The sequence below is a fragment of the Pteropus medius genome, unplaced genomic scaffold (assembly GCF_902729225.1).
Source record: "Pteropus medius unplaced genomic scaffold, Ma_sr-lr_union100, whole genome shotgun sequence".
Lineage (NCBI taxonomy): Eukaryota > Metazoa > Chordata > Mammalia > Chiroptera > Pteropodidae > Pteropus > Pteropus medius.
Window position 1 is genome coordinate 148,463 of NW_024347855.1, and position 25,102 is coordinate 173,564.

The 25,102-nt window shown below is 37.6% G+C and overlaps 1 protein-coding gene, 1 long non-coding RNA gene and 1 pseudogene across 6 annotated transcripts in view; 1 reads left to right on the forward strand and 2 right to left on the reverse strand.

Annotated features, from left to right (window-relative positions):
- Nucleotides 1–435: 435 nt before the first annotated feature.
- On the reverse strand, nucleotides 436–554 carry LOC120615640 (uncharacterized; annotated as a pseudogene).
- A 385-nt stretch (nucleotides 555–939) lies between these two features.
- CFAP97D2 (CFAP97 domain containing 2) lies at nucleotides 940–23,213 on the reverse strand. Of its 4 annotated transcripts, none has more exons than XM_039878745.1 (5): nucleotides 22,715–23,213; nucleotides 17,690–17,770; nucleotides 16,648–16,766; nucleotides 9,137–9,331; nucleotides 940–1,393 (listed from the first exon to the last, which is right to left on the reverse strand). In XM_039878745.1, exons 1-5 carry the CDS (start codon nucleotides 22,802–22,804, stop codon nucleotides 1,147–1,149), a joined length of 732 nt encoding a protein of 243 aa, XP_039734679.1. In that variant the 5' UTR covers nucleotides 22,805–23,213; the 3' UTR covers nucleotides 940–1,146. The 4 variants fall into 4 exon arrangements, with proteins under 4 accessions (XP_039734679.1, XP_039734680.1, XP_039734677.1 ...); XM_039878746.1 differs by having other exon boundaries at nucleotides 940–1,396; nucleotides 9,137–9,319; nucleotides 22,715–23,212; XM_039878743.1 differs by having other exon boundaries at nucleotides 940–1,396; nucleotides 22,715–23,212.
- Nucleotides 4,500–25,102, forward strand: part of LOC120615606 (uncharacterized) — a 41,161-nt gene continuing 20,558 nt past the window's right edge. Inside the window, exon 1 of one of the 2 annotated variants that reach the window (XR_005656322.1) lies at nucleotides 4,500–4,643. This is a non-coding gene — a long non-coding RNA (uncharacterized LOC120615606). Of the gene's footprint in view, nucleotides 4,644–7,925; nucleotides 8,580–25,102 lie in introns of those variants that run through there. The other variant, XR_005656321.1, reaches the window with a different exon arrangement.

The following is a 25,102-nucleotide window of genomic DNA, read 5'->3' on the forward strand; positions in this document are numbered from 1 at the left end:
GGGAGTCACTCAGTGAATCAGCTGAAGAGTCATAATTCACATCCAGGTCTGTCTGACTCCAGGTCCATGATTTTAAACACCACTGATTAACAGGCCTGCCTGTAGGAGCAGTGAAGTATCTGGGATGATTGTGTTTAGATATGGAAACCTAAAACCAGACTGGCTGTTGATCTTCAAGTATGTTTTAAAGGCATGAAAGTAGCTTCTTGTTCTTCTCCTTTATTTATTTATTTATTTTTTAGTAGAGAATTCAACCTTAATCTATAGCACGTGACCTTATGAGGGGTTCAGAGTAAGGTAGAGACCATGTCTGTCTCCCTCATCTTGAGTCCCAGGCTGCCCTAGTGCCTGGCACATACACAGAGTTTGTTGAATAAATGAATGAGGGTGTGTATGAGTCTTTTAATCATTTTTATTATTATTTATTATTATTTATGCCTACAGCACCTGGTCTTCCTAGGCGGTCTCCCATCCAAATACTAACCAGGCCCGACCCTTCTTAGCTTCCGAGATCAGACATGATGGAGCTTGTTCAGGGTGGCATGGCCGTAGACCATGGACCGTGGCTCCACCCGAGCACGAACCCAGGACTTTCTGCATGTAAAGCAGACGTGCTAACCGCTACACTATGGAACCACGTCTCTTTTAACCATTTTTTTGAGACTATAAGATAGATGTTCATTGTTGTGGAATAGTTTAAGCATGATCATACCTGGGCATGACGGAGAAAATAAGTAGTTTCTGAGACACTCTCAGCTTCACTTAAGTACTCTAACAAAGACCCACTGATTTCCTTTCACATCTTAGGTTATGTGTTCTGGAATCAGGTTGTAGTGGAGTCAGGATTCATCACACTGAGTTTTCATCTGATTTATTTAAATATTTGTTAAAGAAAAAAATTACAGGTTTTTAAGGTAAATTATACAAATCCACCTGGGAATTATAATTTGTTTATAAACAAATCCGCAACAGCACAAAATATGGTAACAGAGTAAGTATTAATAGCTAGAGAAAGAAATCTGCTTTGAAATCTGTGAACTCCCAATATTACTTTACATAATTTGTTTCCAGTTATCAGCCTAAGAAGCACAAAAAATAGTTTTGCTGCATCATGTGGTCAAGTACATTGTGTAAACACACACTATTTTAGAGTGCTGCCTCATGCACATATACAGCTGTCCTCAATGTGATAACAGTGGAGAGGACCTGGCCAGCCGCCCTGACAACCAGTGGTGGCTTGGGCATTGGGGAGCCCATGACAGCCTTGCCATTTCCCCATTGTTGCTTCTCAGACTTGTCTTCTTTTTTGCAATTTGTGTTCTGAGTCCTCCCTTCCCACTTCACTTTTTGGGTCCAGGCTTGGTGTGGCCTTACTAAAGTTAAATTTTGGTTCCTGCTGGATCAAAAATACGTATTGTAAACAAATACCTTCCTTAGGCAAGGACAGTAAAATATTAATTTGCTAGAATGCATAGGAAAATGGAGTATTTCAATTTATTGACAATTCTACTTTATTTAGAATTAATCATAGAATCTTTTTTTTTTTAAATAACAACTTCATTGGGACATAATTCTATATCATAAAATTCACCCTTTTAAGGTGCACATTTCAGTGGGTTTGGTATATTCAGTGTTGTGAATCATCGCCAAATCCAATTTTAGAAGAATTTCATCACTCTGCCCTCAAAAACCCATACTCCTTAGCTATCATCCCCTGATTCTCCTCCCCACAGCCCCTGTCAGTCACTAACTACTTTGTGTCTCTATGGACTTGCCTATTCTGGACATTTCATGTAAGTGGAATCATACAATATGTGGCCTTGTATATCTGGCTTCTTTCACTAAGCATAAGGTTTTCAAGGTTTACCTTATACGATGTAATATGCATCAGAACTTTATTCTTTTTTATAGTTGCATAATATTCTATCGTATGGTTATATCACATTTTGTTTATCTGTTCACCAGTTAATGGACATTTGAGTTGTCTCTGACATTTGGTTATTATAATAATGCTGCTCTAAACATTCTTGTACACATTTTTGTGTGGGCATACGTTTTCAATTATCTTGGGTAGGAGTGGAATTGTTAGGTTATATGGTAACTTTCTGTTTAACATTTTGAGGAATAGCCAGACAGTTTTACAAAGTGGCTACACCATTAACATGCCTATAAGCAGAGGATGAGAGTTCCAGTTCCTCCATATCCCTCTTCGACATTTGTCTTTTGTTTCTAGTCAACTAGTGAGTGTGAAGTAAAGTCTTATGGTTTTGAGTTACATTTCCCTAATAATGTTGGGCATTTTCTCATGGGCTTATTGGCCATTTATACAACTTCTTTGGAGAAATGTCTTTTAAATCAGATAATCTTTTATTATTACAATTTTGATGTTGAAAATTTTCCAAAATGCATCAAAGTACTTTTATACTAAATCAGTACTTCTACATTTGCACTTCGAAACTAGTCTACTTGTTGGTGTTGGATGTGCAGTGCCTTCAAGATGCCACCCAAACCCCAGTTTTGTTTTCTTTTTTTCTTTCTTTTATTTCCTTTATCCCTCCCTGAAGGCTGTTCTGGGAACCATCTGTGGATAAAGTCTTTGGTAGTGGGACCTAGTTGTGCAGGTCTCTCAAGAAAAGAAGCAGAATAGGGTTTCTTTTTCTGCTAGGGAAATATTCGGACTTGGAAAAGGGGAGAATTAAGGCTTACTGCCATCTCTCTCACTGGAGAGTGACCTCATGCCTTAACCTTCCATAGTGCGTGGGGGCTACAACAAACATATCAGTGTTTCATCTAAAATTCTAGTTGAATTCTTAGAGTTTTATTTATTTGCACAATATAATTAAGATATAATCAGGCAAACAACCCATCAAGGGATGGCCAATATAATTACAGAATACTCCCACAGCTTATATATTGCTCAAGGGGTAAATTGAAAAGCTAGCTCGATAAACACGGTGATGGATTTCTGTAGCTTAAAGTAAGCCACATTAAAGTTTTTTCCAGTGTTTTAAATGGTTAAACCCTTTAAATAAAACCTACTGGATGCTCTTTCAGTTCTAACGATAAGCCTATATTAACAAATTCCTATTGGTAGCTATGCCTAGTGCTTGAAATATAGTAGGTTCTCAATAAAAATTGTTGACTGATGATACAGAAATATTTCGATAATTAAATTCTTGATTTCAACTACTTATGTGAAAATACCACCCTATTCTTGGTTCTTTATTATCAGAGAAGAATTGAAGTAACTTTAACGGCAATTCCTACTTTTTCATCACCCCATTTATTTCCACACCCACTTCTCCAATACACACATACAACCATATACACTAATTCTTTGAGGTGAGTAAATGTCTTAAGATACGACTTTCCCAAATGTTCTTAATAAATGATTTTTGATAAACAGAATTTAGGGTTTGCATAAATGTTAAAGGCTCTGTCTTTACTTTTATTTATTTTTTTAACCCTTTGAACTTCTTTATCCATTTCTCCCATTCCCCTGCCTCTGGCAAACACTAATTTGTTTTCTGTATCTATGAACTTGGGTTTTTTGTTTTGTTTCGTTTTGTTGTTTTTTTAAGATTTGACATGTAGGCGAGATCATACTGTATTCGTCTTTCTCTGTCTGACTTATTTCACTTAGCATAATGCCCTCGAGGTCCATCCCTATTGTCTCAAATGGCAAGATTTTACTTTTTTTTTTAATGGCTGAACAATATTGTATTATATAATATACCACAATTTCTTTATCTGTTCATTCATCAGTGGACACTTAGGTTGTTTCCATGTCTTGGCTATTGAACATAGTGCAGCAATGAGCATAGGTACAGATATCTTTTCAAATTAGTGTTATTTTACTTGTCAGTGTTTTTATTCTGTGTGGCAGATGCATACGGTAAAGACAGAAAGAATTTAATTGCTTGCCAAATAAATGCTAGGTATTTTTATAGTCATTTTGGCAAATGCTACTCATTTAACCTTGACATGAGTTCTAGGAGGTGGTTCATGTTCTTTCTTTATAAACTAGAACTGAGGTTCAAAGGGGGCTTAGTGACCTTGGAGTCAGCCTCATGTTTCCTGTGTCTCCACCATGCCACTCTGCACTGACCACGCAAACATTTAACTGTTGCTCCTAGAGATCATTTGTGTTTGTTTTATTTTTATTTCCTTTTCGTGTATGGGCGTTATTTGGGGTCGAGGTACTAGATTAGAGTAATACAACTTCCAGTTAACTGAGGGCTTCAGTAAATTCCAGGATGGCTAATGGATTTTATTGAATGATTCTATAGATATCTGATCCTCCCTTAGTAAAAAATGTTACCAAATTAATTAAGTAATTTCTTACTCTGGAGTTAGAGATAAATGAGGATGATTTGAAAAGAATGAGAAGGGTGGAAAGTTGAAACCCTTCCTTCAAAATATTTGAGATATTTTTCAAATTAATATTTAAACTAACAACAAAAAAAAAGAAAAAAGAAAAAAGACTGAGATATCAGGAGAGCAGCCCTTCGGCAAAGTAAGAAATGTACAGTGTTCCCTTGGGAGACACTGCTCCAGGAAAAGAAAAAGAATATGGGCTCTAGGGAAGATCGGCAGCTTTCTCTGCCAAGTCAACGAGAGGCATATTTTCTGGAAATTTAAAGGTAAACTGTGATGTATCTTGTGTGTACTGGACCAGCAAAGGTTCCAGACCCAGCTGACCAGATATCTGGGAGGTGGCGTCTGGTCAAGGGCGGCTATTGGAATTTCTTCAGACCACTTTCCAACTTTCTTGTCCTATACAACTTAGTTCTTTCCTTCTTAAACCTGCAGTTTTTTAATAGCTTGATTTTGTTTTTCTTTCTAGAGGGAAGAGCCCTACCCATAAAAAGTGCCCTGATGTTTCCAAGGCTGAGGGCGGGCAGGGGAGGGGGGCGGAGGGAGTGGGGGCGTGGAGGAAAAGAGCAAGTCCTGCTAGTTCAAAGCCCTCAGACCCAATGGCAGGGAAGGAAATTTTCGACCGAGGAATTCCATAGCCCATCTTTCTGTCCCTGTGCCTGTCACTACCTTCCTCCCTCACAGACACACAGAAGCAGAAGGCTCCAGTGTGACCGCTGCTCGTGTCAGAGCTACCTTTTGATTTGGGACATTCAGATCACAATTCTGACTTGGGATCCAGAAGCAATGAGTTGGCATTTGTTTCCGTGTGCATTTCTATGCTTGTCTTTTCATAAGAAGGGAAAGCACAGAGCCGTGATAATCTCACCAGGAGACCCAGAGCTGGGAAGCCAGCCAGCCTGGCTCCCTGCCGTCTGGTCTTTGTCAGAAGTAAATGCTTCTAGCCAAGGCACCATTCCTCAGGGCTGCATCACAGAGGCCAAGCTTGAAACACTTAGCAAAGCTGGTGACACTTCTAATAAAGTGCAGTCTCTGAGCTGCCGCTGCAGGAAACCCTAATTCTAGAGGCTTCTGTTTTCCTTTTCTTTGTTTTGCTTTATCTTAACATCTCTTGGGCTTTATCTGTTTCCTGTTATGTAAAAGGGGACTTTTAAGAGAGTCAAAGTAAATGAATGAAGGATGGATTTGAAGCATAGATTCCAAACATTTTCTTGACATTTGCTAAAGAAAACAATTTGGGGCACGTGGCGGGGAGGGAGGGCGGGGGGTGGTGGTGGTGGAGCAAAGAAACACAGACCAAAAAAAAAACCAAACAGAAATGAAAGCAAGCACAATACTTATATCAATAAAAACAGATGGGTAAAACTGAGGGAGACTAAATGAAAAGCAAAATTACAGTATTCTGTTTAGAAGACACAAACGTGAAATAAAATGACACAGAAGTATTAAAAATAAAATGATGTCAAAAAACAAATTAGAGTGGTGGTTCCATAGAGTAGTGGTTAGCACATCTGCTTTACACGCAGAAGGTCCTGGGTTCGAGCCCCAGAGGAGCCACGGACCATACTCCAGGTGCGCCAGACACCCCCACCCCCACCATCGGGTGTGCGCCACAAGCGCGTGGGAGGAGATGCCCCATCTTCAGAGATCCAGTTCTTAAGGGGAGACAGCAACATCCATAGGTCAGGGGTGGAAGTGTGGGGCGGGGGGGCGGACAAATTAGACAGATATAAACTGAAGGCTGGAAGCAGAGGTAACAATGCGAATAACATGGGGTCCCAGTGGAAAAGGGCCCCAAGACACAGAGAACTCACTTGAAGAGACACAACTTTACTAGCAATCAAGGTGGTGATTCTGATGCAGGACAGGGCAAATTCCCCGAGTCGGAAGAGACTCAAGTCCTGCACGGAGAGAGAAGAGGGTTCTGGGCAGAGCGTAAAAAGCATTTAGACACGTGCCAAAGTTAGAGTCAAAAGGAAAGTTTATTAGAGAAGGGGTGACACTCCAGAGACAGAGTGTAGACTCCTCTCAGAGGGCAGAGAGTGAGAGAGACAGTGAGACACTCAAAGGGACAGAGACAATAGAGAGAGAGATAGGACAGTGAGAGGGACACAGTAAAGACACTGAGAGGAACTCGGAGTGTTCAGAGAATTCAGTTTATATATATTCTTTAGTTCCTGTGAGTTACAGTTTAAATACTTTGTTTACCCATTTTCCTTAGATATGGACAGACAGTAAGGAAGGATAGGAGTATATGTAGCGTGAAAAGTTAAGAATTTGTAGCTTGAAAGGCGTGCTGGCAGTTCCCAGCCTTTAATGCATAGGTTTCTCATGGTTTTAGCCATTAGGGAATGAACTGATTTTATTTTGTGAAGGGGCCACTTAAAGATTCTGTTTTTCCTGTTTTCCCTTCAGGGTATAGGGAAATGGGTTGTTAGAAATCCCAGCAGAAATCTTTCTTTGTTCTGCAGGTTTCCTGAGGTTTGGGCTGCAGGACTGATCAGCATATTGCAGTCTGAACATAGCTTGATTTAACATTTTAGTTCTCTTGCCTTCTTCCTATATTAATTCCTCCTTCTGTGCTGGTGAGGACCTAGGAGATGTATTCGTGTGAGGCTGTGAATGGGAGGAGTGTAAACTGCTGTAAACCTCTGTATAAAGTACGAAAACTGAAAATTTTATGATATTGCAAACTGATTTTGTTAACTTGCAATATATTTGGGGAAAAATGAACTTTGCTCTCTAACTTACACAATGTATAAAAATTCCATGTTTATTAAAGTCTATATTAATTATATATTTAAAGTTAATTAAGAAACCTATAAAAGCATTAGGAGAAAATATAAAAGAGTATTTTTCCAATCACAGTTTGAAAGAGTCCTTTCTGTGCATGGCAGAAGAACCAGATGCCATAAAGGAAAACAGTCACAGATTTGATAACCTAAAAATAAATTTAAGTGAAATGATAAGTAATAATAAGGGAAAAAATTTGTGACATCGATAATAGAAAAAAGTAAATATTGATAATATATAAACGGTTACTACATATTAATAACTAAAAGAGACACACCCAGTAGGAAATTGATCAAAATGTTTGAACAGACAATTAGTTCATAGAAGAAGAAATCAGATGGACTAAGATTCTAAAATATGTATAATACCCAGTGTTGGCAAGAATGTGAGGAAACAGACATTTGATGCCACTGTAATTAGAGGTACAAATTGCTAGACCATTTTAGAGAGCAATCTGACTGTATCAACAAATTCAATGTGCATACCTTTTGATTTAACAACTTTCCTTCTAGGAATATAAATTACAGAAATAATATGTGTAAAGATATGTATGAGCTAGGATAATTGTCATAGTTTCATTTGAAATAATGAAAAATGGAAACAATCTAAATTTCTACAGTTAGGGAATTGATTAAATAAATTATGGCACATCTGCACAAAAATACTTTCTAACTGCTAAAAAAGAATAGAAAAGATCTTTACGTACTTACATGAAACTATTTCCATGAGACGTTATTCAATGAAATGAGCAACTTGCAGAAAACTACATAGAGTATGACTCTATTTTTGTTTAAAAAAACAACTAATGAATAAAGTCAATGTTCACAAACATGTAGTTAACAGTGATTACTTTTAGGGAGTTCAGTCCAAGAGAAGTCCCACCTTTTACTTAGATACTCTGTACTATTTGAAATTTTGTTTTCTACAATAAAGAAATATTCGTTTTATAATTAAAAATGAAGATTTGAAACAAAATATTCAAGTTTTCAATGTAAATTGCAAAACAAACTAAATTCTCTGAATGCTTCAGTAATTAGTAACTGCTTATATGTTATGCATCATTGCAAAAGATACTTGTTCTCTCCATGCCTCAAGAGTCTGTCAGAAATGTTCAAGCAGGGAAGAAAGCTGGGACTTCCCAAGTCCCTACCAGTCAAGGAAAAAGCACTGGTAGAGCCAACACTAACTCTAATGCCTGTGGGGCCAGCAAGGACCTAAAGAAACAGAACCTTTTGGGGGATGAGCATGAGACAGGAGCCTATAGGGCCTGGAGCATGCTCAGGAGTGGGGCTCGGGACCAGCAGTGTTTACCGAAAATTTGACACCATGCATTTTTCCTTATGATGAACCAGATTTCAAGAGAAAGCAATCTGACAAAATGCTTCACAATATAATGGCTATATATCCAGGTAAGGGGAGTAAGTGAAGCTCTTGCAACACTTTAATTTCATTCATGGGAAATTCATGAGCAGGATAATTAATGACAAAATTAAAAGTAGTTTTTCTTTATTTAGAATTATGGTTTTGTCAGCAATAACGGTGAGATGGAGGTTTTAAATTATCTGGCAAACTCTTTCAAATTACTACGTTTCTTTGCTTTTCTGGATACAGTGTATGACAGCTAATTCAGCATTGTCGCATGATAGTTTTATGCATACTATCCTGCTAAGTTATTATTTTTCACCAAATCTTTCTTGCACAACCTATAGGCAATCAACTGAGTTCATTTTTATCTCTAATAATTTTTGTGTGTGTGAGGAAATAGTGGATGAATTCATCAGTTGAGTCATTGTTCTGTGTCTTCTATTATTAGGATATGACCATTTGGCATACACTTTTTGACAATAGAATAAAATGCCATAAAACAGCAAAGAATCAGTGAGCCCATGTGTTTGATGAATCTGAGGAAGTGAATGGAAATTTCAGATAGCTATTGATTTAAAAGAGAAAAAGAAACCTCAAGTACCTTTTCCCTTGGCATGTCTGCTGTCTCCCACGATACTTTGCAAGGGCCTTCCTGTACTTCTCAGTTCTTGTCCAATCTTCTTGCCATCTTTGAGCTAGATACAACGGCTCTGAGTTCGTGATCCTTCCCAGAATGATTTTATTTTCTCTTTGCACTGTACGAAGTTCCTGTTCTCTTTTCTCCCTGTTTAGACTCCAAAAAACAGCATACATATTTCTTGAAATACTGAAAGTTAAAGCCTGTAACAGAGTCCTCATTCTGCATTAAAGAGGATGAGTTCGAGTGCCAACAGGGTAGAAAGGACTCTCAGAGAGGAAGTGTTTACTCTCCTTCACTTGTTTTACAAACACTTAGTAGCTCATTCTTCTCCGGGTGCCCAGACTGGGAGGTGCTAGGTTTCAGAGATGAACAAACACAGTCCTGAGCTTAGGGAACTTATGGCCCAGTTAAGGGAAGTGACATGTAGAGGAGAAAATAAAACACAGCGCTGTGGATGCATTGGAGACACAGAGGTGGGAATACTCAGGGCTTCCTGAGGACGACAGTAGGAAGAGGTGGCGATCAGGAGAAGTGATACTGGGACAGAGCCCTGAAAGAATGGTGGGTGTCACCAGGCAAGCAAGAAGAGAAAGGAAATCCCAGGTGACATACATCTAGAGAAGTACAGTGGGAGGTTGACAGAGGCTGGACTTTGGAGGGCTTGTGTGCAGCTCAAGGAGTTCTGACTCATCTTGAAGGCAATGAGGAGCTACCGAATGTCTTTAAATCATGTTCAAAAGTGCATTTTAGAAAGATCACTGTGGAGAAAGGGCGGAGAACAGATTGGAGGGAATGAGACTGGGAGCCCACTGCCGTGGTTCAGATGAGGGTGGAAAAGGCCTGAGTCAGGTAACTGCATCCAGGTAAGGAAGGGAGCTGTTGGAGAGGAAGAACCAAGAGCAGCTGGCTCCTGATAAGCTGTGAGAGAGCAGAGCAAGGAGAGAAAAATGAAGCACAGGTCTTAGGATCAAGCAACTGGGTGAATATGGGGAGAGTTGTTGAAATAGGAAATAATAGTGGAGCATCATCTACTATCAGAACATTTTTTGATCACTCTTCTATATACTTTATGCACTTCATTGATAACAGATTGCCGTCCATTATTTTATATACCACCAAGAAAGAAAAATTGTTGCCAGCAAAACTGTGCCTTGCTATGCACTGTAAGATGCACTCCCACTTCAGAGCCATTAAAATGTGGAGTGGGGGATAGGTAGGGGAAAGTAGGAGGGTATATCTTAGAATCTATGAAATATGATTATCTAACTTAGCCTTTAGAGGTAGGCACTATTATTAGTCTTTCTGAGGTTAAAAACTTGCCTAAAGTCACAGAGCGAACCGGTGGTGGAGCTGGAACTTGAGCACACGGTCTAACTGGGTTTGGGTTATGGTGGAACATTTACGTAGAATCACCTGTTTGGCTGATGTTTGGGGTGACAATAATGCAAAGGACATGGATATGTGAAGGAATCTGCAACATTGGAGTGATGATTAAGTGAAAGCAGGGATCGGAAAGGGCACCAGCACTGAAGGGAATTTAAGGAGAGAGCAGAGGGCCAAACAGGGCAGAAGAAAATAGTTAGACAGAAAGGAAATGTAAGAGAGAGTTGAGAAAGAGTTAAAACCGGAAGGGAATGGACACTGATGTTAAAAGCTCTGGTGCCGTCAAATCAGAACATGTGATGAACCCATAATTAATGTTCAAGGAAACATTTTAATGAAATATAAAAATTCTTTTGATTTAATGTTAGGTGAAAAAAGTCAGGATGTAAGATTATATATGAGGTACAATTTGATTTGTACGTAATACACATATATGTGCACAAAAATATAATTATAAGAAAATGCAGACAAATATACAAAAATTATTATCTCCAAGCAATGGAATTACAGGTAATTAAATTTTTTCTTTCTAGCCTCTAATATGAATATGTATTACTTTCTGATCAGGAAAATATGAATATTATTTTTAAAACTTTAAAAGGAAACAGTTCAATGAATTTAATGACTGGACAGTCATTGATGAGCTCATTTGATTGTTCAGTTATCCAACAAATGTTTATGGAACACCTGTTGTGTGCCCAGGCATTGTGTCTACACTGATGAACAAAATAGACAGACTCCCTATGGTCATGAGGCTTTTTCTAGTTCCTTAAGTTAGAAAGTAAAGTGGTTGGTTTGAGATCTTTCTTATTTTTTAGTATGTTTATAGCTATAAATTCCCTCCTTAATGCCACTTTGGTTCCAGCCAATAAATTTTCATATGTTATGTTTTTATTTTCATTTATCTCTAAGTATTTTCTATTTTCTCTTATGATTTCTTATATCAATTGATTGTTTAAGAATGTGTTGTTTAATTTCCACAATTTTGTGAATTTTCCAGTTTTTCTTCTGTTATTAGTTTCTAACTTCATCTCAATGTGGTCAGAGAAAATATTTTGTATCTTTTTAAATCCACTGAGATTTAATTTGTGACATAAGATGGTCTACCCTGGAAGATGTCCCACGTGCACTTGAGAAGAATGTGCACACTGTCAATCAGTAAAGTGCTTTGTATATGTCTGTTACATCTAATGTGTTATTTAAGTCCTCTATTTCCTTATTTATTTTCTGTCGGATTGTTCTATCCATAATTGTGAGTGAGGTATTGAAATCTCCAACAATTATTGTAGAACTGTCTGTTTTTCAACTCAATCCTGTCCGTTTTTGCTTCATATATTTTGATGATCTGTCATTAGGCATATAAATGTTTATAATTTTTATATTTTCTTGCTGTAATAAACATTTTATTAATATGTAATATCCTTTGTCTCCTGTAAACTTTTTAAATTTAAAGTATATTTCATTTGGTATTAGAGTGGCCACCTCTCTTCTCTTGGTTACTATTTTCATGGGATATATTTTTCCATTCTTTAACTTTCAATCTGTTTGTGTGTTTGGATCTTAGTGATTATTTTGTAGACAATATATTGTTGTTTGTACCCATTCTATGAATCTTCATCTTTTCATTGGAGAGTTTATCCATTTATATTTAAAGTAATGACTGATAAGGAAGAAATTCTGCCATTTTTCTATTTGTTTTCTATATGTCATATAGGTTTTTGGTCTCTCATTTCCTGTATTAATGTTTTCTTCTATATTTACTTGATTTCTTTGTAGTGAAAGATTTGAATTCTTTTCTAATTTCCTTCTGTGTATATTCTATTATTTGTGTGTGGCTATGCACCATGGGAACTGGTAATATAAAATAATAATTCTTTTGATGAGTTAGTCTCAAATTATGTAAAAAACAAGATTTTGAGTTGCAAATCAAAGTTCCAATAATATGAGGTTTGATATTTGTCCATGTATTCACCTTCGTTGATATCTTTATTTCTCCATATGGCTTCAAGTTCCTGTTCAGTGTCCTTTACTTTCACCCTGCAGGCCTCCCTTCACCATTTCCTACAGGGCAGTTCTAGTGGTCAGGAGCTCCCTCAACTTTTGTTTATCTGGAAATGTCTTAATTTCTCCCTTGTTTTTGAAGGACAGATTTGCCAGATATAGGATTCTTAGTTGACAGTTTTTTTCTTTTAGCACCTTGAATATATCAGCCCACTGCTCTGGCCTCCAAAGTTTCTGATGAGAAATCTACTGATAATCATATTGATGATTACTGTATGTGATAATTTGTTTCTTCCTTGTTGCTTTCAAATTTCTTTTTTCTTTCCAATGTATGATTATAATGTGTCTTCACATAGATATCTTTGAGTTCATCTTTCTTGAAGTTTGTTATGCTTCTTGAATCAAATTTGGGAAATTTATAACCATTATTTCTTCAAATATTCTCTCTGCCCCTTGTCTTTCTCTTTTTCTTCTGCAACTCCCACATGTATATGTTAATCTTGGAGATGTCCCACAGGTCCTTTAGGTCCTTCTGTCTTTTCTTCAATATTTCTCATTCTGTTCCTCAGCCTCGATAATTTCCATTGATCTACCTTCAAACTTACTGTTTCTTTCTTCTGCCTGTTAAAATTTGACTTTGAATATCTCTAGTAAAATTTTCATTTCTGTTATTATACCTTTCAAGTACATTTTTATTGATGTTTTCATTTTGTCCACACATTGTTTTCTTGACTTTCTCCATATCTTCCTTTAGTTCTTTAAACATCTTTAAGAGAGTTGCTTTAAAGTTTTTGTCTAGTATAATTCACATCAGGTCGTTTTCAGGCAGTTTATGTTGATTCACTTTTTGTTCCTTTGAATGAGGCTTACTTTCTTGTTTCTTTGCATGTCTTGTGATTTTTGGTTGAAAACTGTACATTTGAATCTAATAATGTGGTAACTCTGGAAATCATATTCTTCCCTTTCTTAGGGTTTGCTGGTTTTTAAAACTTTTTTATTGTTGTAGGCTGTCTCTGTGCCAAAGATCAAACATAATGTCTTATTTTCTTTCTGAGTCTTTTCTTAGGATGCACTGTCGCTTTCCAATTTTTCCTATATATGCAGTAGGTTTTTTTTTTTTTATGTCCTAGTCTTTAATGTCTGACTCCTAAAAGGAGAAAAGAGGAAAATAAGGAAGAGCTAGAGAAAAAGCATTAATCCTTTAAGTTCCTTGGAAATCACTTCAGCTGAAGTTAGGATGGTCCTGCACCAATGGGGATAGGTGCAACAAGAATGGCTGCCACCTCTTCATCTGCACATCTGTGATTAGAAGCAGCAATCAGTGATCAATGTGCAAACCTGATATTGACTGAAATTAATCACATTTACCATGGAAGCCTTCCCCCTGGAAGATGCAAGCATTCAATAGACTACAGAGTTCCAACATAGATATTTTATATAGATTCTGCTGGTTCAATTGTAGTCTAGATGGGGAGTCAGATTCCTGGTGCTTCCTATACCACCATCTTTCCAGCAGTGAGACTTATTTAGCATTTTAAGGCCTGTTCTTTTAAGATGAAAACTCTTTCCTGACCCCATACAAGTGTCTTGGATATGAGCAACCATCAGCACAGTCAATGAGAACATTTTCATTGCAACCGTTAGCACAATCAATGAGAACATTTTCATCACCCTCCAAAAGAAACCATGTACTCTTTAACTATCAATTTACTATACATTCAATCCTCCTAGTCCCAAGCAATAGCTAATCTATTTTCTATTTCTATAGATTTCCCTATTATGGACATTTCGTATAAATGGAATCATATAATATCTTGTCTTTTGGAAACTGGCTTCTTTCACTTAGCATAATGTTTTCAAGGTTCATTCATGTTGTATATTTTAGTACTTCATTCATTAAAATGGCTGGATAATATTCTATTGTATGGGTATACCAAATTTTGGTTATATATTCTTCAGTTGATGAGCATTTGGATGTTTCCACCTTTTGGCTATTATGAATTATGCTTCTGTGAACATTGATGTACAAGTTTTACTTGTGGACATGTTTTCATTTCTCTTGTGTATTTAATAGGAGTGGAATTGCTGAATCATATAGCAACTCTACGTTTAACCATTTGTAGAACTGCCAGACTGTTTTCCAAAGTAGCTGCACCATTTTCTATTTCCACCAGCAGTAGACAAGGGATCTAATTTTTTATATCCTCACCAACACTTGCTATTATCTGCCTCTTTGATTCTAGTAGGTGTCAAGTGGTATCATATTGTGATTTTGACTTGCATTTTCCTGATGACTAATGATGTTGAGCTTTTTTTTTTTCATGTGCTTATTAGTCTTTTGTATATCTTCCTTGGAGAACTATCTATTCAGATCCTTTGCCCATCTTTTAATTGGGTTGTTTGTCTTTTTATCATTGGTCTGTAAGAGTTCTTCATTTTTCTGGATGCAGTTTCCTTATGTGATATATGATTTGCAAATATTTTCTCCCATTGTGTGGGTTGTCTTTTTATTTTCTTGACAGTGTTCTTTGAAGCACAAAAGTTCTTAATTTTGAGTAACTCCAATTTATCTATTTTTTTCTTTTTTTGTTCATGCTTTTAGTGTAATAGCTGAAGCCATTGCCAAATATGAGGTCAGGAAGACTCACCTCTATGTTTTCTTCTGAGAGTTTTACAGTTTCACTTATATAGGGCTTTCGTCCATTTTGAGTTAATTCTTGTATATGGTGTGAGGTAAGAGTCCAACTTCATTCTTTTGCATATGAACATAGAGTTGTCCCAGCATCATTTGTTGAAAAGACTATTCTTTCCCCATTGAATGGTCTTGGCAACGTTGTTGAAAAAAAATTGACTATAGACACATGGGTATATATCTGGACTTTTAATTCTGTTCCATTGAAAGTCCAGATATACATGTCTGCCCTTATGACAGTGCCACATTGTCTTGATTATCATCGCTTCATAGTAAGTTTTGAAATCAGGACACATGAGTCCTATTTTGTTCTTCTTTTTCAGGATTGTTTCAACTATTTGGTGTCCCTTGCAATTCCATATGAATTTTAGAACCAGCTTATCAATTTTTACAAAGAAGTCAGCTGGGATTCTGATAGAGATTGCATTTAATTTGTAGATCAGCTAGGGGAATATTGCCATCTTAACAACATTAAATCTTCCTATCCACAAACAAGGGATTTTTTTTTTTCCCATTTATTTGGCTCTTCTTTAATTTCTCTCAAAATGTTTTACAATTTCAGAATATAAGTTTTGTTAAATTCATCCCCAGGTATTTTGTTGATTTTTTGAATTTCATTTTTGAATTGTTCATTGCAATATGTAATTGTATATAATTGACTTTTGTATATCGATCTTGTATACTGCTACCTTGTTGGATTTGTGTATTAGTTCTAATAACTTTTCAGTGGTTTCCTTAGGACTTTCCATATGCAAGATCATGCCATCTGTGAATAGAGACAATTTTACTTTTTCCTTCTCAATTTGGATGCCTTTTATTTTATGTCCAGTGAGGCTTACACTTCCCCACACTCTGCTGCAGATGAAGTCAGTTCCTTTGGGGAAGAGATCATGAGCTCTCTGTTTTATGACCTGATTCTCTCCCTGGCCAAAATCTTAGAGGTCTAGAGCTAGGAGTGAGGACAGTGGTAAATTTCTCTCTGAGTGACACCTTAGATTAACTGTTATCCTTCATTACAACTTCAAGGTAAGTAACACTGAACTAGAGAGTGATTCTAGATCTAACATAAACTGTTCTAAGAAAATGGTAGTTGACCCATAGCTCTAGCTTTTAGTGACAGGGGCTTGACAGTGGGTAAGCCAGGAAGCACAAAGCATTCCCGACACCCAGGCTTGCTCTATTCACTCCAAACCCTCCAGAGTGAAGTTGCGTCTTCAGTAAAACTTTGATTCATAGATTACAGGAGAAAAGGCATTTCTCTGGCATATGACCCTTTAGAGTAAGGGCAGAAATGCCTCACTCTGGCTCCTGGGCAACTCTTCTGCTCAGGCCATGGAGCCAAGGGCTCGGAGTCCTTCCAAGTTTGGTGCTGACTAGTGCCGGGGCCCCCAGTTACCTCCTGTGTGCGTAGTCATTTCTGTTGGTGGTCTGTCCCTTAGACCTCATAATGCAGGACATCTTTTCCAGCAGCAGACGGTTGTCCCTGTCAATGACAGAGAGCCGCTCCTCCTCCAGCTGCAGGCAGACACACAAGGAGCCTTTAGAAGCACCAGCTGCGACTATGCTAATAATGTGCACAGATTTATTCAGAGGATCGCCTCAACCCCACTCTTCCTTTAACTTGAGCACCCTGTGGGTTTCACGTTGCCTCCTCAAATATCAGCAAGCACTGCTGTGGCAAGCTTCAGCTACAAGTGTGATGTATGCAGGCTCCTTTGTCTATGAATTGAAAGACATAAAGATGGGGCCAAATTTCATATGCTTGGTGTGGAAGTAACAGCGAAGATGATAAAATTCTTTGTGAAATTAGGTCAACCTCTAAAATTCTGACCTGCGACAGTGATGCTAATAAGGAAATAATTTTATATTTTAAGAGAGCTATTTTATACTATTCAGAAAAAGAAAAAATATAAGCCCAGAAGAAACAACCATCCTCTTGTTTTAGTTTTTAAATTGAACAATCTATTGATTTGCTCAAAACTGGTTACTCAGCTTTTGCTCTGCCCATTTAGGAGATTATTACTTAATAGGCACACAAAAAGTATATAGCATTTTGCTTTTGGCGTCATTACTATTACCATAACCATGTGTTTCGTACTCTCACTAGATGGCTTAAGCTTCAAGAAATAAATATTTTGAGGTGGTCTTGAAACCGTCTGGTTTAAAGAAATGATGCTAATTACTCTCAAACCACGCTAAATAAATGACACTGACAATTTCTTCTCTTCCCCCACTTTTCCTCAAGACGAGAAAGATCAACAGGAAGACCAGCTCCATTTGGGGTGGGATGAGGTGAACTGGTTGCCTAGATGGCATTTTATCTTTGATGGTGACCTGTTTATTCCTTATTGAGCTTGCCTTTTCCATTTTCCTAGGGTTTTAAGCTAACATTTTCTAGTTAGCTGTGACAGTAACTGAAAGGTAGAACTGAAAGTTACCTTCAGCTTCTTGAGGTTCAGGTGGAGGTGGCTGAGGGACAGCGGGGCACGGGTATCCACGATCGGCTGGGCACTCCGGACCTATGGCATAGAGTGGGAGGTGTGATCCCAGGCACACTTTTAGTAAATAATTAATGTGAGCTTAGATTACTTGGTTTCTGGGTTGCCATATAGATCTTTATTCATGGCACCGAAGATTCCAAGTCAGCCTGTGGTAAAAAGTTCTGAATGAGGCTCAGGACTTCATTCAGAATCTAAATATCCCCTGGAGGAACCAAGCAGCCCTCAAAAATGAGCCTACATTGTTATTTCCAAGTGGAGAATTAAGTAGGTAGGGAGTGAGGATTCATTACCCGTAACCACCAATTGACATTTCTATTATGCACTCTGTTGCCAAAGGCCTTTAAGACAGTGAATTATGTCCCTGTTTCCACCTCACTCTAATCTCTGAGCCTCCAGCAATACTTTCAAGATGAGTGCCTTAAACATTGATTAAATGCAAAATGATTCCTATAGAGTTTCCTATCAGAAAATGTATAAACAAGAGAAGGAATTTATATTTTAAAATGTTATGGACTTAATGCATGAGTTCATATACAAATATGTATTACTATTTGCAATTAAAAGGCATCCTCCCAAGTAGAGATACTTGCTTATAGATCATACTACTGGGACCTATTAGCTGATAATCTGAAAGCGATAGCATGGGAAAGCTCCACCAGCTGAGTCTGTCTAAAATTAATGTTTGAGCATCATGCAGTCTGGGAATCAAACCCGTGGAGTGTGCAGTGATGGAACAGAGCACGTGTGGGGGGAGCCAGGAGATGGCAGAAGGGCTAGATGGTGAGAGGGTTTAAAGAACGCACTCATTTTGAAATGCTTTTAAAATTTAAATTTGTTTTATAATATGTAAAATATTTGCATGACTTCTAAGTCAAATCCAAACAATTTCTTTTTCTAAGTGGTCTGGGTCCTATCCCTATCATCTTCTCCCTATTCTTCGTTAACAAATCTTTTAACTTTACAGTTATTTCTTCTATTTTTGAAAATATAAGGTTATAGATATTATGTGTGTATGTGTAAACAAATTTATGTGTATATATATATTTATATACATTTTCATCCCCTCTTTTTTAGATACATGGCATATTTTATATATTTTTCACCCCATTTTTTTCATTTCACAATATATTCTTGAGATAACTTCATGGTAATATGTATAGATGTTTCTCATTCCTTTTTATAGCTTCATAGTACTTCATTGTGTGAAAACATCCTAATTTATTCACCTAACTCATTTTTTTTTATTATTAGTTTCAAGCATTACAGTACATTGGTTAGACATTTATATAGTTTATAAAACAATCCCCCTAATTGCTTTTTCTCTTCTATAGCTCTCCACTTAGCCATTATATTAATGCTAACTGCATTCCCTATGCCATGCTCCTCATCCCTGTGACCATCTATCAACTACTAATTTGTACTTCTTTAACCCTTCACCCCATTCTTCCAGCCCCACAACCCTCCTCCCCTCTGGCCATCACCAGATTGTACTCTAATTTGTGAATCTGTTTTTGATTAGTTTGTTCTTTTTGTTCTTTAGATTCTGCATATAAGTGAAATCATATGGTATTTATCTTTCTCTGTCTGACTTATTTCACTCAGCATAATAACCTCTAGGTTCATCCATGTCGTTGCAAATGATAAGATTTCATTTTTTTAATGGATGAGTAACATTCTATTGTACATATGAACCATAACTTCTTTATCCAATCATCTGTTGATGGGCATTTAGCTTGCTTCCATATCTTTTGTAGCTATCGTAAATTGTGCTGCCATGAACATGGGAGTGCATAAATCTTTACGAATTATTGTTTTGGTTTTCTTTAGCTAAATACTCAGAAGTGCAATTGCTGTCCCCCCGCTCACTTTTGATGGACATTTGGATTAGTTCCAATTTTGTTATTACAGATAGTGCAATTAGAATCTTTTGCAGTTTCTTTTTTATCTTTGCAAATACACCTTTGGAATGAGTACTCAGAAATGGGACTGTTGGATAAAGGGAAAATGGGTGTATAATTTTATGAGACATTGCTAAATCATCCCCCCTTCCCTGACCCCTACAGGGCTGTGCTCTTTTGCCCATTAGAGTACTGCCAACAAATTTGAAATTTTTTTTGCCAGACTGATAGTTGAGAAATGGTATTAAAGTGCAAGTTTAATTTGCATTTTTCTACTATAAGTAAGGTTGATAACCTTTTTATAGGTTAAGAACTATTTGCAATTCGTTTTCTGTGAACTTTTTGTTCATATTATTTGTCTATTTTCACATGGGGTTGTTTGAATTTTTTTTCTTATTTTTAGAAGTTCTTTATACATAAGGATATTACCCATCTGATCTATGATAAAAGTTGCGATTATTTTTCCCAATTTATATTTGTTTTCCCATTGATTCTTTTGAGTTCTCCACATTTTCTCTCATTTTACCTAGAAATAGAAAAAAATATACCTATTTTCTTGCCTAATTGATTTGTCTTGTCTACTTGCATTGGCTAATACCTCCAACACAATTTAAAAGAGTGTAAGAAATAGTAGGCATCCTTGTCTTATTTCTTGCTTTACAGGGAACACCTTCAGCATTTCCCTAGTAATTAAGATATTGGCTTAGGGATGAGATATTTATATTTTATTATGTTAGTAAAATATCAATAGCAATTTGTATTTTATTAAAGTTATTTTATTTTAGCATATATATGTGTTCAGGTGTAAGGTAGATGCCAGGCTGAGGATAAGGTGCTTGATTTCTAGAGATGGCTTTGGGCACAGTGCTCTCCTTCAAGTCTGTTTTCTCTCCTCTATTGCATCAAAGTCCCTTATATCTCAGGTTCTCAGCCAAGCAATAAGAAGTGAAATTAGTCTAAAGAGCTGACCACCCCTGCCCTTCGCCCCCCCCCAATATGGAAGAAGAATTTGTTCTAAGCCAAGTTTCAATGCCAACTAGCGAGGTTTGGAGTGGTAAATGGAGTCTCACTGGTTCTTTATTGTTGCTTCCAGGCAGAGCTGGGTGGCCCTCACCTTTCCTTCTGCTGCAGGCACATGTGTCCCCTCATTCACCTGGGCCTTTAGCATCTGGACCACAGATTTGTCTTCCCCTGAATGAGTTCTACATCATAGGGACAGCCTTTCCAGCTCCCTCCATTCTCTGACACCCTCCATTCTCTGACATCCTCATGAACTGACTTCTCCTCTCCAGGAAACCCCTGCCAGGACTCCAGGCATTGTCCTCACATGGAACCACCCCTTTGGAAAGCTGTGCTTCAGTTGTCTCATTCCTCACCCACAGGCTCTTTATTTTCAGCTTTCTTAGTTGACTGTACCCAAGACTGATGCCTTGACTTCATGTGGCTCCCCATCTTCAGTTTATTCCCCTCTAGGTAAGGCCCTACCTTTAACACCTCATACCAGGATCATCGGTTCCCTGACCCCATGCTCTGCTGCTGGCCACAAGCCACATTAGGATATGCCAACAATCCATTGTTAGACCCAGCACCAAAGTGTTTCTGGGACACTACAGAACTGCATGTGTCAGTGATACTTGAATTTATGCTCCTAACCATACCTGGGGCCCGTGCCAACTATCAACATGCTGGTTCTCTCCATTTAAACATTTCTCTACTTTGCACAATGACTTTGTCAAATCTTCTTTATCTTATAGTGTCGTAGGCACAGATCTTGGTTACTTAACTTAAGCTGGGGGTGTTTATTGACCACCTATCTCTTACCAGGGATGAGTGTAGTCCCTGGGATATACAAATGAACAACAAAATACCATAGTGTTTACATTCTTGTCTGTTACTCAAAGCGGTGATGCTTATCAAGTTATACTTATTACTGTCATGCCCATTCTTTTTCTTTTTTTTCATCCTTTTCAATCTTTTCCTGGCAGCAACTATTTACTAAGTGTACATTGTGTGCTCTAGGTGTTGAGAATATGGTGACAGGACACAGCCACCACCCTCACAGACTGGAGGAAACAAACAAGATAAAACAAATCTGTTACATCAATCATATAGTGACATGAGCCAGCAGAACAAGGGACTACAGAGGGATAGGGGAGGGGTGCTTCCCAGAGAGGACACAGACAAGAATTCTAAGAAGACCAGGTCTAAGAAAGTGAGGGCGAGCCCTGGAATGACCAGGAGGAGTGCCCGGTGGGGCTCTCGAAGGGATAGTGGAGTGGGCTCAGGGCCCAGGTGTGAGTGGAAGGCACTGGGCCAGCTTTGCTATAAGTGTGACCCAAGCCTCCCTAAGGCTACCATGTCATTGCAACGCAGGCATGTAAAACCCTGCAGGAGTAGAAAGGCTTGCCTGGGTCTCTTTGTCCTGAAAAAACCTTGAGTCTACTGCCCTGGGGGATCACCTTAAATCAACACAAAGTAATGCCCCGTTCCAGAAGATCCCCTTCTTAAGAGCATTTCTCAACTCGGTGAACACAGATGTAGAGATACATGGCCAACAGAGCACCGAGCAGCTGGATGGTTCCAGTGATGTCTGACAGGTAGAGGATCACAGCAGGCTATTTTGGAACCACTTGGCTACCTTCTCAAAAGACATCCACATTTGCATCAAATTAAAATGGAAATAATAATTATCTTCTAATGCAGATAAAAGTTGGCTTTTTGTCCCTACTGGAGTATGCTGTTTTGATAGGGTAAAGGGTCCCTCGGATCTTTTTGTCTTATGACACTTTCAAGTCATTTATGATAGTAAGTATTTTATAAACATATGCCTTAACTGAGAAAGGATGTTTCTAAAACATGGCACATAAAAACCATAATCTATTTAATAGAATTTTTATTGTAAGGCAACCTATATGACCAAACTTTTAAGGAAATGTGATTTCAACCATTTCGTCTCTGAAAAGAAAATTAGCTTTTGATTTCCACGGAGAGCCCTGGCATTTTGTGAGTTCTGCTCTGGGGAACTTACCCTGAGCCATTAGGGCCTGGCACCCACATTTCCTACCTTTTTCCTGTGATTCTGGTAGGCTTTCTCCCAGGTGCTCTGCAGGCACTCACTGCCACAGGAAAGAGTCAGCTGGGGTGCCCTGTGCATCTCAAACAACAAAACTAACCTTCTCCTTTCAGAGAGGGGCCAGTTCAGGCCTCCGTGCAACCCTGCCAAGGGCTGTGTTTGCTGGATCACATGATAGTCGTCATGGCATCCAAGCCAAGGGGAAATGAAAGAGGGCGAGAGAATTGCCTGTGCGTGCTTAACAAAGAAGAATTGAATATTTTTCCACTCCAATGAGTATTTTCTCAAGACATCTTGAATAGCTTAGTGATGCCATTTTGATGACTACTCCTCACCTCCCTCATACTCATAAATAAAGTCAAAGAATTCTATCTCCAACTAACTTTTTTTCTTCTTCCTTTCTTCTTTTCCTTGCTTTCTTCCTTTCCTCTCTCCGTCTTTTCATTCTCTCCTTTCTCATGTTTTCCTCTCCCTCCATTTCTTCCTTCCTTGTCCCCTTTTCTTCTATATTTGAAGAATCTATAATAATTTGGACAACTCCAAATATTTTTTTTGCAGTTTAGGTGGCAAATCTTCATTAACTTTTTTTTCAATTGATGAGAATTAGTTATAGAAAGTTTTGGCCATTTTAAGCTTTTCTTCAGTAGGTAGCTTTCATCAGGTTCCGATGAGTTTTCTGTGAGACAAATGAAGTAAAAGTGATGCTAGGATATCTGTTTAGACACACATCTTTGTCGAAGTCATATGCATACTTCTGGAGATGATGTGATTAGAGGAACTGGTTAATGACAAAATAGCAATATTATTTTCATTTCAGAATTCTAGTCTCATTACTTTATAATATCCATTACAGAAAATGTTGTAGCATAGAATTGTAAATGGGAACTCGTTGTTCAGCTATGTGTAAATAAAGAATAGAAAAGGGGCATTTTATGAGGAATCGTGTTCTGCCTATTTGCATAATTCAATGGCTGTCGGTCTGAAAAAGAATTAGCCAAGCTTAAATTGAGTCAAACTTGGGAAAAATAAGATGTGAATAAAATCAAAATATGATTCTCCCCTGTCCTGCTTTAGGCATCTGAATTACACTGTACTTAGCTGGTTCTAATGATCTTCAAAAGTTTGGCAGAAAATGTTACAGGCTGGTAAAATTGTTGATGTACTGACAGTTAAAAAGTTGTCTGGGTTTTTCAAAGAATGAATTTATTTGAGTCCAATATTGTTTGCAAGTATTAGCTTTAGAAAACTATTCATATATGGTAGAAGATAGATGTAAGAATTACTACCTAAAAAACACAGCCAGCATTTTAAGACATAAGGCTTCATTAAGATTCCTTAGCCTGTAAAATCTACACTTTGTATTCAGAGGAATTTTGAATTAATTAATTTCTGAAATAATTAATTCCTTTACTTGGTCATTGATTAAGCCCAATATTCAGTAGGTGCTCAATAAATATCTGCTATTAATGATGATGGAAACAATGGTATTGATGTTAATGAATGACCCCCCCAACTGATACACTGATATTTTTTTTTCAGACTGATGAAATCATTTTCCAGATGATTCTTGTCTTTCCCTTTTCCTGAAGCCTGTCTGCTATACATGCTGAGAAATTTCTGCCAATGCTCAGAGCTGCTGCCAGTCAACTGAGGGATAGAGGCAGCATTCTGTCCAGTTTGCTTACACTCATGTAGATAGATCGTGGATTGAAGGCAAAGTAGAAACTGGACAGAATAAATGATGTTTAAAAGTTAAAAAAAAAATAATGGGACTTTTGATATATACATTGTTATTGATGCCCCCTGTCCATAAGTGACCTCAAGGAAGAGTCTTAGCTATATACCTACCACTCACTTATCTATGTTTATTCTTAACCGACTAATCATTCAATTAATATTTGTTGTTTGATTTGACTTGGTGGTAGGGCCCAGCACAAAGGATCTGGAAAAATCAGACATGCCCCTCCATGAACCAGAAAGATCATCATCAACCAACTGCATGGTCTGAATTTCAATGCACTCTCCCACCCAGGCTCAAACTAAGTTTTGGTTCTTACCATGTTCTTAACAAGATCAGACCAGAAAAGTCAGTTAATCAGTAGTTCCTTGACTCTATCCTTGGACTCTATCCTGAAGAAATAATCTGAAACAGTGACAATGACTTATATACATCAAAGAATTACTCATAAAAATAGAAAATTGAAAAGTCTAGAGTTTAATTAACGTTAAGTATCAGTGTCAGTTCCCATTAATGTTCTTTTTCTTGTTCCAAGATCCAATTGATGATACCACTTTACATTTGTGAATTGTTAAGTAGAGAATTTTTTTTTTTTATATTGGACTAGGTTTGAATGTTTAATAGTACACTATGTTTACTCA